Here is a 15,507-nt window from a genome sequence, read left to right as displayed (position 1 = left end):
AACAGCAATATACTCAATTTATTTGGTGAAACATTTTTACACTTAAAAAAACTGAGCAAATTTTAAAGCTGTGAAATCTTTTAAATATAATTTAGGAATTTGAGTAAATGTAATTAAAAATTCAAGTAGCTCTGTACGACTACATTTAGTAGCATTACATTTAAAATTAAGTAGACAAATTAAAAGCCTAAGTTAATGCAACAGCAACCCTAAGTCAAAACCACTGAAACAATTGAGTAAATACAATTGGAATGATCAGCAGATATGACTGAAAATTAGGCTTTTATTTTGCAAAACTAATGTAATCCGTGTACTAAATGTCTTAAGTGAATGCACTTATTTAATATATACTATATTTACTATTTACCTGTATTTACTCTTTACTTAAATGACACCAAATGATATACATAAATCATACACGTTAACAGTGCAAACACTGTAAATCTTTATTTGTTCAGAACTGACTAGCGTAACACACGGAATGGTATCCATAGTCAACCTGGTTTACTTTACAAATCACATATGTAACAATGTCCACAGTATGAAAACAGTGCACTAAAAGCTAATATTAGCCAGCAGCATCTAAAACATGGATAAAACACTCACTTACTGTTAGCAAAGTCCAGGTAAAAAAATGCTTCTGGTTCAAGAGCAACAGGCTGAACTGAGCTCTGCACATGGCTGAAATACACTAAGAACAGTGACACCTAACATCAGCAATAACTAGCTTTATTGCTAATCAGCCCCTTGACAGTAACTGGGCAGGCCTACACCATTATGTTAAAACGCCAGAGTACATTTCTACATTCTGATGCAAATTTTGGAACGAATCACTTTGAGTGAAAAACATCTTTTTGCCAAGTACTGAGCAATCAATGTCCTGTCCTTCCCACTTCTCACCCTTTCTCAAATCAAGAAGTTATTAAACAAAATGGCAAATGTAAGATCATAAAACAAAATCAAGGGACCAATAACAAAAACTGGCACCTGGTTTCTCCTGTCCATCAGGAAACAACTGACAGTTTGAAAAAGGTTGATGCTTACAACAAGCAAGACAGCCTATAAGTTGGAATAAGTTTTTAGTGTTTGCCCTCACTATACTTTGTTACACGTTACTTTGGGATTAAGACAATATTTCACTAAAATTTTAAGACATGCACACCTTGAAATTGGACAAAATCCAGATTAGTGAGAGCATCTCACTGAACAGTAGTTGACAACTAAGTACACAGGTAATTTTTCAGTCTTTGAACCTTGGTTGAAAGGTTTCCAGGATCCAGCTCCAGTAGCACTTTTTGGAATACCTCAAAAATGTATCTGAGATTCCGGGGGTATCTCAGATCCAAGGCATAGGTTAGTCCCAACAGATAGCAGCAGGCTCTGCTAAGATCCCCAAGACTGCGGAGGACAATGACGCCCTCAATTACAATCCCTACATCAGTAGGTGCATCATCTGATTGTCCCTGGTTCCGCAGCATGTAAATCTTCATGACCTCCTCTGCCAACTCCTTTTCTAAACCGTCAGGAGCATCAGCAACCACCTGTAGACATGGGAGAGATAACTGGTTAGAGATCACGTTTGGCCTGCATGTTGCAGGACAGACATACAAAGAGATATCCCTCAGTATTTACTAGAGCTGTAACGATATGAAAATTTCATATCGCGGTCATTCTAACAAAATTATCACGATAATCATTATTATCACAGCATTGTTGAAGTATGCTCAAAATGTTCAAAGTACTTATACAACAGTTAGCGCCGACCAAGCAATTTGATTGTACAAGAGTCATCTCGTGATTATCTCTGGCACTCGGCCTGCGTACTCATGACTATGACCAAATCACAGCTGTGATGATACACAGTATCATTCCCTCTCGTGTGATATTGCTTAATTAATTTCTCCTCGACATCCTCAAAAAAAATAAATAAATAAATAAATAAATTTTTTAAAAAAAATCAAGAATACATCCAGGCTGCAGACTTTGTCCTTTTAGTGGAGAAAAAAAATCTCTGGAGCTCTGTCCGTGACGGGGCCTTCCGCCATGTTGTCAGGGGCCAAACACTGTAAATTGTGCATGCCAGTCTGTGCCGGTAGTGCCGCTGCCTCTCCATCATGAGTTACTCAAAGTGCAGTAATCAAACATGGTTACAATGAAAATTAAAATTTGAAACAGTAATACTAACCATCGGGAATTTTACCATGGTTTATCATTATACTGATAACCGTTTCATCCATCATTGGGAAAAAAAAAATTATTCTCTTCTATTTTATGATGAATGTAATTTATTAACATCCCAAATTACTCATTGTGCTTTTGATTTGCCTGTGTGACCTTGTCTTACAATTGTTTGTGATTGCTTGAGTTAAAACTTGCAACACTTTTAGAAATTAACAATACTGAACTAACCTCAAACTCCTTGATCAAGGCACTTGCATCTTCTCCCAGATGATCAATGAGACATTGGATGATGATCTCTCGTGTTCTCTGAATGGGGATTCCGTTCTGCCGGACAGAAAGTCGTTCAACTATCAAAACCTTTATTACTCTGCACATTTCAGCAACATTTTGCTCTAGTCCAACATTAATGTCAAAACATTTTCAAATGAATTGATTTAAGAGAAAAGAAACGGAAGAAAAAAGAGGAGTAAGAAAGAACTGTTATTGACGGCAGTAAAGCCGAAGGAATAACATGAGACATAAGCAATAAAAAAGCAGGAGGGAAAGTCAGAGGGATAAAGGTGAGTTATCCGATTAGGACAAATGAATATCATAAAGTAGTGTTGGAAATAAACACATAAGTAGAAAAATGTCACAGTGTCATGTGACATTATGAATAACACAATTATTAAATAAAACCAAATATGGGATGGGATTAAATTTTAATACCTGAAGCAGTACACTCATTCGAGCCCGATGCCGTTCTCCTGCAGCACCTTTCTTTACTTGGAACAGGGACCGCAGTTTGGGGGAATAGAAGTCCAACCTTGACATGAATTTTGGCTCAAGATTCAGTGTGGTGATCCTCTGAAACTCTGCACTGACCTGTAAGAAAGAAGAGAAAAAAGAAAGAAAACTCACCATTCAAGCTATTATTTCAATTTCAAATAAGTAAATATGCTACAAATAGAGATCAATAGGATGGATGTTAGTTATACAAAGCTTTGAAAAGAATGTAAAACTGACATCTTCAGATATCTTGTCTATAATGTCTATGTTGACCATTGTGCTACCAAAGAATTAACTCACCTGCGAAACATCAAACAAGGTAGGCCATCTGTTAGTGATCTCTTTGATGCTCATCTGCAGGCTGATGACCTCATTTCTTCTATGTGCAAATGTGCTGCACATTAAGCCCTTGATGGCTGTACTGTCCTTTTTCTTTGACTCTGCGATTAGCTGCTGTCGGTCCAGCTCTTGTTGCTCCTTGCCGTTTCCTCCACTATAATGTGGGAGAAACACAACTTCTCCTTTTCTTGGCTTCTTTATGTTCTTTGCAGGTGCCTTGTCATCAGGGTGCTTGTTCTTCAGTGAGTTGCAGGTAACCTCAGGAACTCCAAGACTTCGAAGCTTTGATCTGTAATTTCCCATCTTGTACTTCAAACTGTACATCCATCCAATCCAGCCATTACGGCTGCCTGGTTCTGTCAAACATGGGTGCTTTCTGACTAAAGCCTCTGCCACCTCACCAATCTGAAGGCTTGTGGGGTAGGCTGTGTACCTGTACATGTAGTCTGCTAATTTCTCCATGATTTCAGACTTGATCTGAGTATTAGTCAGCACAGCACCATCTTCAGCAAACTGTTCATTGGCATTTCTCAGTCATGTCTCTGTTGCCACAGAAAACAGTGGAATGATAATTCGATCTGGCCATAATGTCCTACGTGGGCTTTCACATGGGGATAGTATAATTGTGTCTTGTGAAGAAACTGATGCACCATCTGTTGGGTAACCTGCCCCTGAATCAGTAGCAGAGGTGGAGCTATCACTTAAAATGCTTACATCTGTCTGGTTTTCAGTATGGCTAGTCAATGTGAGCACTACTGATGGAATGATTACTACTTTGATTGTCCCCTTGTGTTTGATCTGGTTGGTAGAATGGAGTGTGAAGTAATCACCAAAGTCCTCATCCAAGTAATGCAGGGTGAACTCCTCAATGAGTCCAAATGTCTCCTTCACAGTCTCGTGTAACTGCTCCACGGTGCTGGGAATTCCTGAAGACAGGGTAAGCTTCTCACTCTGGTGTTCTATAATAACTTTCAAGGCAACTGAATCCATCTGAATAAAAATAGAAAAATCAGTAATCTGAATGAAGGCAGGTCTTGGGCATTTCAACAGTCTCTTCACCTATTACTGGCAAACAATGTGACGTTTCAATGTAACCATTTGTTGGCCACTCACAAAATATGCTGTCAAAGGATATGTATCACCAAGTTCACTACGCTGTAGCAGGGTCAGTTTTCCACAGTGTTTCAACATAAATGCTCTAAAATGTTCATCATACCAGCTGTTTAGTAATTTCACAATAAAACTGAGTTGGGGTCTACAACAACAATCTGTGAAATCTCCACAAAATCAGGTAGGCCACCAGTAGACCCATAAGGCAAAATCATCCCGGCAGCATATTTTGTTCCATAGTGAATCACTACAGTGGTCAACTTCACAGAAGTTTGTGTTGGGTAAACCTCCTTCAAGGACTGCTGTATTTCTAAATCAAGAAGCTCTAATGGAAGAGATGATACTTTTGTGACACATGTTACAGGCTTTAAAGCATTTGCCTGTGAATGGTATGCCATCATCATTTGGTGCTTTGTGGCAAGTGACATCAGGACATTTCTGAAGCTGTTAGTGTATCTGACAACTCGTTTAAAGAAACGATGCTTTGCCTCAAAACGCATAGTCCAGAGACCAACTAAAGGACCAAACGCTCTTATCATATCAGGATAATGCTCCAAAAAATGGTGCTTCGGGGTTAGTTTCTGCTCAGGAAAAACTTCCAACAGTCTGTGGCGATGTTCCGATATTAGTGTGTCTAGGTAGGAAATACTGTCTTCAGTATGAATAGGGGCTACTACAAGCTCAGTAATATCTTTTAAATTCATGAGAATTTGCCATGCTGAGTCATTTAGTGGTACCCTTGCCCCAATGGGCAAGGGTACAATGGTAATAATCTTAACAATGTCCAATTTTCATGTGCATTCCCCCCAATACTTTTGCGAGAAACAAAATTTGTTGGGATAGGTTGGGGACGATTAGTTTTATCAGTTTCTCTGTATGGAAAATGAGTTATGGACTTATTAAGTTCTGCCAAGGTGAAATACTGCTTGTGGAGGAACTCGTTAAGACACAGTGCCAATTCCAATGGAATTATGCCTTCGAAAAGATCGTGTAGAACGTCTGGTGGGTACCCTGTTACAAAATGGAAATAGCTTAGTTTCTCAGATATTGGACAATGTTTCTTCACACCACAACAGTGTACTAGAGAAGAATTCCTCTTTACAGACTGAACATGTAAATCATAGTCCTCTTTTGTTCTTGGTGGAAAAGCTCCAGAATGCACTTCAGTTTGCTGATAGTCAGAATGGTCGCCAATACAAAACCTACAAATATAATGTCCAGAAAAGCTTTCTACAAGTCCACTTAAAGAATGAGCACCAAGATTGTCAGCTGAAACACAAAAAACCGTGCCTCTGATATTTGTCCCAACCTGGGGCAAAAAAATTCCTTCCTTCTCCAATGTTGTGAGATCTTTCAATAGAGGCTCAAGGACAGTTTCATAGCCAAATGTTTTTACATCACCTGCTTTACAAAGAAGAGCCAAATAAATTGATGTTAGCTGTGATCTCAGTTCAGATGGTACATCGGCCAGCACCCAGTACACCGCTGTGACTTTGTGTTTTTTGCGTGAAGTTCCAAGAGGATTGCAGATTTCAAAATCATCTACATAGAGAATAAGTGAAATACTGAAGTCTTCATTAGTATGAAGTTCATTTAGCTTGAAATAGCTACCATCATGAAAAGATGCCAACTGTGAAGTGTTTGGATGTTTAGTCAATACATTTTTCACAATGTCACCATTGTTCAACAATTGCTGTAAGGATTGAAGAACAGGCACATACTGAAAGCTGCAATTTTTCTCTTGGTCTAAAATATACTCTACTGGCTCGATTACACAGAAGTTTTCTTTAAAATATTTTACTCTCTTAAATTTTGATGAAAAGGGACCATCAGGACCAAAGGCTGAACTCACAGGATTAGAGTGACACAATTTTTCAACCAATTCACTGACAATAGCTTCATCAACAGCAGAGTTATTCTTTGTTAAAATATCATGAACTAACAATGGAATATTTTGAGTTGATAGCGTGCAGATGAACTCAAGCTGTTCCACCAAGTCATCAATGCATTTGCCAGAAACATTATAGATACTTTCCAATTTTAACAAAAGAGAACCAATATTTTTCACAATTTCACTTGAATTGTCCCTTTCACAACCCAACTCTGAAGGAATATCTATGTCCACAGGACCACATGATTCTGACACTGGAAGATGGGTTTCATTTTCACTGAACTCTGAATGCTTTGCAATCATATCAGCCTTAAAATCTTTCAATGAATAGGACTTGTGTTTTCTACTTCTGTGTGTTGCATAAGTCCCATATATGTTTGTCTGGAAATCACATCCAACAAAAGCACATTCGATGGTTTCATGTCTTTTCAAGTGAGAGTTAATATGTTGAAAAAAGTATTTTGTATTAGGATAAACTGAGTCACAAATTTTGCATCTAAAAGATTGCACAACTTCCCCGTCCTCGGGTTCCTGGAAACTGTGGGATCTATGCAAGTGTGTGCGCAGGCCACCCCATGTCTTGAATGAGCAAGGACAGTTTAAATGCAGACAGTGTACTGAATATCCATGACCAAAGGTACCGTGGGTCACTCGATAGTGCTTGAGAAGTCCTCCTTTTGATGAATCTACAAATGTGCAGAGCTTACACTGCCATCCCATCCGTTGTCACCTATAAAAGGGGATGACAAATGGCAATTTTAATGCTACTTCAACTCATATAAATACTTTTAGGGCTAACATGTTTTTATCATATGGATCTGTTGAAATGAAATCAATCCTAATGACACAGACAGGTTGCATTGCAAGTATGGTTGTAATGTTATTGGTTTTTAGTAACTGTGAATGTTTCCAGCCAATATAATCACATGTGGTCAAAATCAAGGTGTCGTACATGTAGCTTATTAACTGCTTTCCTGAACTTTAAGTTACTAACTTTTATAGTTATTTCAGTAAGTCCTCTTAGTGTCTAATGTTCAGCTGCACAATTACAACTCATACAGGCACAACAAAATGGTAATTAGATAGTTGTCCAATAAACAGTAACCACTATGCAACAGGTGAATAATAAAGAGAAAGCATTTACCTCCTCAATCTTGGTTCAACTCCCCTTTCTTAGCAGTGCTGGTGCTGTGAAACAAAGGAAAATACTGAAATGAACAGACTTCACCGAAATTTCCCACTTCACATGCAATAGCCATTATCATTTTCACCCCCAAATCTGACAAAACAAGCTGACCAAGTGCTGTAATCCTCGTCAAAAAAAAACACAACTGATTTTCAAGAATAACGCAAAAACTGTCATAAATAGAGACACCTCCATTTACCAACGTTTGACCGCGGACACAGCAGACACCGCCTTACACAGTTGTTGTTAGCTAAAGGCTAGCCAGATAACCGCGCAGCCACGTTGTGACGCATAATATAAACACTGCTACTGCAACACCTACTGTTTCATTAGCTTTTGCTGGCGTGTCACTTACCAAGATTTGCAGGCAGTTCTTCGCGTCACGGTGTCTCCCGGCTGGGTGCAGAAGCTGTGCAGATAGCAAGACTTGGGCTGGATGCAGATAGCAAGACTTCCCATCAGGACCCGTGTTTGCGCGCGTTTAATGTTGCCCACGTGATCACGTTCAGCTGAACGTACCCGGTTTGAAAAATGCTGGACACGTCCGGAGCCGTCAGTCAGCGGTTCGACTTCCGGCTTTACACTTCTGCATGTAATTCCCTTTCCCTCTTTCCCTACATACACTGCGGATCTTCAAAATCACTTCCAATTAAACACATTTATTCATTTTAATCTACAGTATAACCTTGCATATTTAGACGGTATTAGATGTGTTTATCTTTTACATGTTTCAAAAAAGTTCCTACCAGAAAAAAAAAAAAAAATCACTCAATTTCTTGAGTTTTTGTTAAAGATAAAGCATTATGATTTGGAATAACAACTTACTTTATTTTTTTACACTGAATAGAATGATTACTTAATTCACAAACATTTTAATTGAAGTTCACTGAAAATATGAAGTATATCCAGAAAATATAATTGGCAAATCACATACAATTTTCTTTTTGTGAAAATAACTTAAATATTAGTTGTGAATTCAAACAAAATTCACTGTTTGATTTTTAGGCATTTATGTTGGTATGTCCAACTCAAAAAAACACAAAAGGGACATTTAAAGATTTTATTAAGCTATAATAGCTTTTATTTATTGTAATATTTACAAAGGCACTGAATGAGTTTTTGCAGTGTAAGTATGTAACAGTAGCTTTTGCAAAATCGCACTTAGCCAAATTTAAATTGAGATTACCATGAGTCAATCGATCAAACAATGCCTGAATTTGGTTTAAATGGTCTCCCCTCTTTGTTACTTCTCATCGAGCCAGAGTAGTAACAAGTGGGAGGATGAGCCCCCACTTGTTACTACTCTGGCTCGATGAGAAGTAACAAAGAGGGGAGACCACACGAAATCAAAGGTTTAACAAAATGTTTATTTAAATAATAGAACGTGAAAAGTGTGGATCAGTATGTGTGCAAGTGTTGTGGTGCATGTGGTGTGTGGATATGTAGATTAATCAAACTAAACTAAAATAAAGAAAGAACAAAAGGGCAGCATGGTGGCCAGGGCGCAGGAGCAGAGAGAGCCAGGTGTACTGCATCAGTTTAAATGGCCCAGGAGGAGAGGAGGGGCCAGGCAGCTCCAGGTAGCCCTGCCCACCCTCAGGAAGGGAGGAGGAAGAGGAGCAGCAGCAGGCACAGCCAAAGGCTGAGACTGTCACATATATAATAATGCAGCACACGAAACACTTCTTGTTGCGCTGTCAAGAAGAGCTTCAGGAATTGTAAGGGGAATTATTTAGCTTGACAGGTTATGTACAAAATTGAGGTAGCTGGAATCTATACAAGTTAGGGACCAAAATGTGAACAACAAAACAATTAAGGCACTCAACTTATATTTATGTACGTTTATTAAACTAAACAATAACAACAACAACACACATTAAAACGGACAACAACAACACAAAACAAATAAGATGGTGAAATGTGAGTGAAGGAAAAGGGAAGGAAGAGAACACAATATTTTAATGTAATATTGGAATTAAAATTACACTTGAAATGTGGTGTTTTGAGGGAAAGGGGATAGAGAGACCACACCCGAAAGCAGCCGTCAATCTGATAGTATTCTAATTTGTTAGCCTGTAAATTTTATTATTGAAAAGATATTTGGGGAAAGTTGCACCGAGTTACAGTGACTGAAAGGTACTTGCATGCCGTGATGTTGATGATGATGTTGATGATGCAGATGATGCTACCTCAGTGGATGATCCGGTCGGCCTTTGTTGATGTGGGTCAGAACAGTGGTGGACAGAGTGGAGCATCGGGACGATGGATTGTTCTTCGATAAGAGGACCTGATGGTCAAGGAGAGCTCTTGGGTAAGGGAGGACTCCGATGGTTAAAAAAAGGACCTGAAGTGGTGCTTTCAGATGTGGTCTTTTAAAGTGGGCTTTTGCATATCATTAAGGAAGGGGGGGCATCTGGACCAAACTCCATTGGGGAGGGCTAAAGCCCAGATGTCCCTCGCATAATTACATTTTCAGACAATTTAGTGGTATCTATAATTCCAAAAATACTGTAATCTGGTGAACATGATTTACCTAGGTGTATTACTGACAGACGGGATCAGAATGATACCAAATATGATCATGTGAATGACAGACATGTTACGAATTATCATATTGATACTATGCTAATCGGGAGGAATAAAAGATTAAAGGCAAGGCAAGACGTGAATTGACCATGAAGTTATTGAAAAGTTCACTTGTTTGGTGAAACGGATGTACATAAAAAGGAGTTTAGTCCAGAATTGTGGGATGATGGTCTTTGTTGGTTCTGATGTGAGTCCAGAGTTCCTTTGTCAGTGAGTGGAATGTCTTTGAAATTGTCATCCAGACTTCTGCTCTAGCAGCCATGAGGTAGGCAGCATATTACCAGAGCTCCTCGATCTTCAAGACAAATGCTGTATTTCTATAAAAATTGTTTCATATGAACAGAAGAAGTTTGAGAGGCGTTTACAGTATGCCTAAACCTAAACAAAAAAACGTCTCACAGTCGAAGGAAAGAGCTCAAACAACCGAGGAAGAATCGGTCAAGGACGACACAGCTAGCCATCTTGACAAAGAAGAGCTACAGGTGGACGCGGACATGGCTAGCCTACAGGTGATATTGCAAGAGCTGAGAGAGTTTCGGCGTGAAAATGCAGACACTCTTTAAGAGATACGAGAGGACATTAAGGCAACTAACAGCAGAGTTGACAAGGTCGAAATGCGAATTTCTGAGTCAAAGGAAAGAGTGCAGGGGCTGGAGGAGGCTATGAGGGAGCTGCTGAAGCTACAAGCTAAGTTGGTAGATAAGCTAACGGAACAAGAAGGAAGAGCGAGATGGGACAATATACGAATTCACGGTATAGAGGAGGGGTCGGAGAGCAACTCCACATCGATGGTAACATTCGTGGAAAATTTGCTGAGGGATAAACTAGAGCTGCCTTCCACCGACGACCTCAACATTGAACGTGCACATCACGCATTGGGACCGAAACCCGCGGCCGACTCTCCCCCGAGATCCATAGTTGTCAAGTTCTCCAGCAGCAAAACTAAAGAAGAAATCCTGAAACTGGTGTGGCGGAAAAAGGGGTTTCTGTATCAGGAGAGAAGAGTTTTTGTGGACCACGATTATGCACCGGAGACCCTCAGGAAGCGCCGGGAGTATGCGGAGGCGAAGAAGGTGCTGCGGGAGAATAACATACAGTTCCAGACTCCTTTTCCAGCCAGAATGAGTGTGTTTTATGAGGGAGAGACATGCCTGTACAACTCTGCAGAGTAGGCCACGAAGGACATGGTGACGAGAGGTTTGTCCATGACGATATTTAAACCACTGACGAGCTGGGTCGACAGAGTGGGAAATCTGATGTGGCACAAAACCCGGTCACCGAGAGGAGCAGAGCAGCATCCAGAGGCTCCGAGACAGGGTTTTAAAAAGAGACTGGACGCTTTCAGACACTCTGACCAGTGAACTTGTTATTCTTGGTGCGGATTCCCCACGGTAAGGTGGTATGGTAGCAGGGACTGTGAAACAAACTATTAAAAATTCACTGCCTTGGGAGGCGTTTGGATTAGGTTAATGACACTTATCATATAATATGTAAGATTGGGGAGGATCTGATGAAGCTTAAAAGCATGGACCACTTTGAAAACTTAAAGGAGGGCCCTCCACAGCTGGAGACGCGTGGAGGCTTTCCCTCCGACCCGACAAAACATCTCGGCTCCAACAGGGTCACAAACGAGACCTCAAAACAGGAAGTTCAACTTGAGACTTGGGTGAAATGTGTTAAGTTCATGTTTTTCTGGGACTGTTTTATCAATGTTCCTTTTTGTGTTCATGGGTTTGTGGAGTTCGAGTGGAGAGGGGGTAGTAAGATTAAAGGTAACACCTGATTTACAATGGAAAGCCGAAAAGTTCCACTTAGGTTGGCTTCTTATAATGTGAAGGGTGTACTTAACCCGGTAAAAAGAAGTAAAATTCTGGGAAAAATGAAAAAAGACAAGGTAGACATAATATTTCTGCAAGAGACCCATTTAACCGATTCCGGGCATGCTAAACTTAAAAGGCAGGGCTTTAACCAGGTCTATTCATCATCTTATAAAACAGGACACAGAAGGGGGGTGGCAACACTGATATCGAAAAGAGTAGTTTTTGAAAAGATATCAGAAATTGTGGACAAAGAAGGCAGGTATAATATGATTGTAGGAAAATTAGAAAGTTCAGAAATCACTGTCTTAAATGTATACGCACCTCCAGGTGCGACATGGGGGTTCTATAGACAGATATTTGATCAAATGATTACAAAAGCCCAGGGAATGGTGATTTGTGGTGGTGGTTTTAATTTGAGACTAAACCCAAAGTGGGATGGTGTCAAGATTAACTCAGGCTCAGAATAACACAGTAAGCAATAAGGTGAGAAAGATGATAAGAGAGATGGGCATTTGTGACGTATGGAGGGAGTTCAATCCCACAACTAGAGACTACACCTTTTATTCCCCACCACATAAATCTTACTCAAGGATCGATTATTTTTTTTATGTACAGTAAAGATATCGGTTTTGTAAGGTCTTGTAAAATTGGGATAATGGATTTGTTGGACCACAGTCCGGTTTACCTAGATTTAAGTTTAAAAAGTAGCAAAAATACTTTTTCCTGGAGACTTAATTTAAATGTACTTAAAGGAAAAATGAAGGAAGAACTTCAAAAGGAAATTCAGTTATACCCATCAGAAAACGATAATGGGGAAGTATCCCCACTCATGGTATGGGACGCAGGTAAAGCTGGCCTGAGAGAGAAAATCATTGCGAAATTGGCCCTACAAAAGAAGCTCAGACAGGAAAAATTGGATAAACTAGAAAAAGAGTTAGTTTACTGTTATCATTTGGGTTGATGTTGCTCTTGTCATTGCTGTTTTCACCCCTGATAAGATAATGTCCCTAGGAGAAATCACGGATAAAGGAAGGGTCTAGGGGGCAGACAAACTCATTTATTTTTACGGCTGTTACTGCTATTTTCTAGTTACCATGATAATTTCTCATCTTTCAAATACTGAGGACGCCCATTGAGATTTTTGTTATCTTATTTTTCTTTCTCTCTCTCTTTTTTCTTTGTTTTGTTTTGTCCGATTTTTTTATTTTTATTTTTATTTCCCCTTATCACCTTGTTAAGACTTGACAAGATGTATACAAAATAAGAGCAACATGTATGAGCTGTTTCTTTGAATAAAAAGTTTAATAACAAAAAAAAAAAAAAAAAAGAAATTGTCATCCAGGTTCTTGAGCCCCCTTTCAATGGCTCAGGAATCAGTCCGAATGATTATTGGCAGCCATTTGGTCCCTTGTAGGCCTGATAGTGGCTCAAGTTTTAAACCAGTCTCTTGGCTGAGACAGGCCTAACTTACATCCTGGAAGTCTGTGTAGGCGAATCCTTTAAAGTCTGGTCTCATGCTTTTCTTCTGATTCGTTACTTTGCACCCTCGTACCAGATCTGGAAAGCGTCTTGTTTGCAGTGTCTTGGTGTCTCTGGTCCACAGATCAAAGTGAGCCCTGTCTCCAACCTGTGGATGTGAAGATGTTAAACTCAGAGCAGGAAAGGGACAGACAAAATCTGCTCTTGTCCTGTTCCACTGTGTAATAAAGGCTGGTGGATCCTACAATGTGAACACGTACAGGGCATATTTGGTTTGTGTCAGTGAACTCACACACTTCAAAGTCTTGACTACATATATTCTGAGTGACTGGTTGGTGGAGGTATACAATCACGAGGTGGTAACACTTAGATTAAGTCTTGTGTTCCTGCATTACGGGCGATTTTTAGTTTGCTCTCCCTCACTCCAAAATACGTTTGGCAGCAGCCACCGCTGTGTCTGCTGTAGTGTTTCTGCTGATGTAAGCCCTCCATGGCAATGAAGTCAAAACATTTCAACAGACTTTGTAGGTTGTTCACTTTTCCTGAGGAAAACTATTCAAATAGTTTCAGAACCAATAAATTAATCAAGTCCATTTTGGGTTGTACTTGTTTTATTAATTATATACAAAAACCCAAACACTTTCTAAATTTCTCTCAACCTATCTGAGTTTCTGGGGATTCATTTAATAAATACTGTGTAATATGATTTTGCATCAATTGCATTTTTTCTGTACCATTCATGTAGTAATGCCATGATCTACAATGGTGATTCTGACTGTTCCAGGTTCAGCTGTATGCTTAGTCTGTTGGAAATTCAAACAGTTTGTTTAAGTTCCAAGGAAATGATAAGCAGATGCAGGAAATATTTATAAAATAAATATCTCAACAATCACAAGTGCAGCAGAACTATGTAATGATGATAATTTGCTTGACTTTTTATGGTCTTCAAATCATCTTTTAAGCCGAAAATGACTCAATGTGTTAGCAAGCTTACAGATTCAGTCAGTGTTGATGGTCAGTTAAGTTTGAACGTTAATGTTAGATTTGCTCGTGTAGGGTACTGAGATAGCTCACCTGGCTGAGTGGGCGACTCATGAACAGTGGTCAGTTCGAATCCAGCCCATGGCCATCTACTGCATGTCTTTCCCCCACTCTTCTACCTATGTTTCCTGTCTCTCTCTCCATTTTCCTATACAATAAAGGCTATCAAAAAAAAACTTGAAAACAAAGATTTGCTGATGTATGCTCTGAACACTTCATTGCATCGAAATAAATTCAACTAAATTTCAGTCATGACAGTGGGTCTCCTTGTTCCTTCCTTCCTTCACAAACTTTTAAAGTACCAATGACTTCTTTAATGGGTTTTCAATGCATCTGACAGATGGAGCCACAAATTAAGTTTTACTTTAAAACATTGTCTTGCAGCAGGGTGCGGCACAGGATGCACAGAGAAGTGCTTAAAGCTCGAATTAAACTTAAGAGAAATTTACACAGAGCCCAGACAGCAGAATAAGAGCTGAACAAACTGTTTTGGTGATTTTCCTCACTTGTACTGACTCAATCCAGCCTGTTAATAATGAATAATGATTGGGTGGGTAAAATCACTAGAGATTAATGCTAACAGCATTTGGCCATGCGACCCATAGGCAATAATGATATTAATGGGCAGGCAGGGAGATGCAAGAATTTCAGTTGAGTAAATTCTTAAATCAATATTCTTTTCATTACCTATCTTGTGTTGACACCTTCTAGCAGCAGTGCTCTGAGGATCTTGTTTATGTGTGTGTGCAGCCATGTGTGCCTGTGTAAGTGTGTAAGTCCAGAAGCACCATGTCTCTAAAACTTGTCCTCACATCGTACCGCTTCTTCTTCGTTTCTGTCCCTGCAACTCTGTAGCAGCACATCTATCTGTCACACTGAAGAGAGCATGATGTAGCGACTGTTTTCATAATTATGTCCCTCCTCCTCCATCTTACCACCCCCCGCTCCAGACAGTCCTCCAGGGTGTGAAAAGACAGCACATCTTCCCACATGTCTGCTGTCCCACTCCACCTCCAACCTCGAGCACTAATTTGCGTGGCGCTTACGCGTTCAGACTATAAAGGCTCAGGCTGCGACTAGCAGCACCCCATCCTTCAACAATTACA

General features: G+C 39.6%; 1 protein-coding gene across 2 annotated transcripts; it reads right to left on the bottom strand.

Annotated features, from left to right (window-relative positions):
* Positions 1 to 618: 618 nt before the first annotated feature.
* Positions 619 to 7,904, bottom strand: LOC129349390 (uncharacterized). 2 transcript variants are annotated; one of them, XM_055012562.1, is made up of 4 exons: positions 3,250 to 3,606; positions 2,890 to 3,045; positions 2,410 to 2,505; positions 619 to 1,541 (listed from the first exon to the last, which is right to left on the bottom strand). In XM_055012562.1, exons 1-4 carry the CDS (start codon positions 3,589 to 3,591, stop codon positions 1,221 to 1,223), a joined length of 915 nt encoding a protein of 304 aa, XP_054868537.1. In that variant the 5' UTR covers positions 3,592 to 3,606; the 3' UTR covers positions 619 to 1,220. The 2 variants fall into 2 exon arrangements, 1 of the variants encoding a protein (XP_054868537.1); XR_008602381.1 differs by lacking the exons at positions 2,410 to 2,505; positions 2,890 to 3,045; positions 3,250 to 3,606 and adding exons at positions 6,931 to 7,019; positions 7,434 to 7,477; positions 7,831 to 7,904 and having other exon boundaries at positions 1,420 to 1,541.
* Between the last annotated feature and the right edge of the window lie 7,603 nt (positions 7,905 to 15,507).

Source organism: Amphiprion ocellaris, chromosome 1 (assembly GCF_022539595.1).
Source record: "Amphiprion ocellaris isolate individual 3 ecotype Okinawa chromosome 1, ASM2253959v1, whole genome shotgun sequence".
NCBI classification, from domain to species: Eukaryota; Metazoa; Chordata; class Actinopteri; family Pomacentridae; genus Amphiprion; species Amphiprion ocellaris.
The sequence above is the reverse complement of the archived record's forward strand: the minus strand, read 5'-3'. Positions and strand labels throughout refer to the sequence as shown.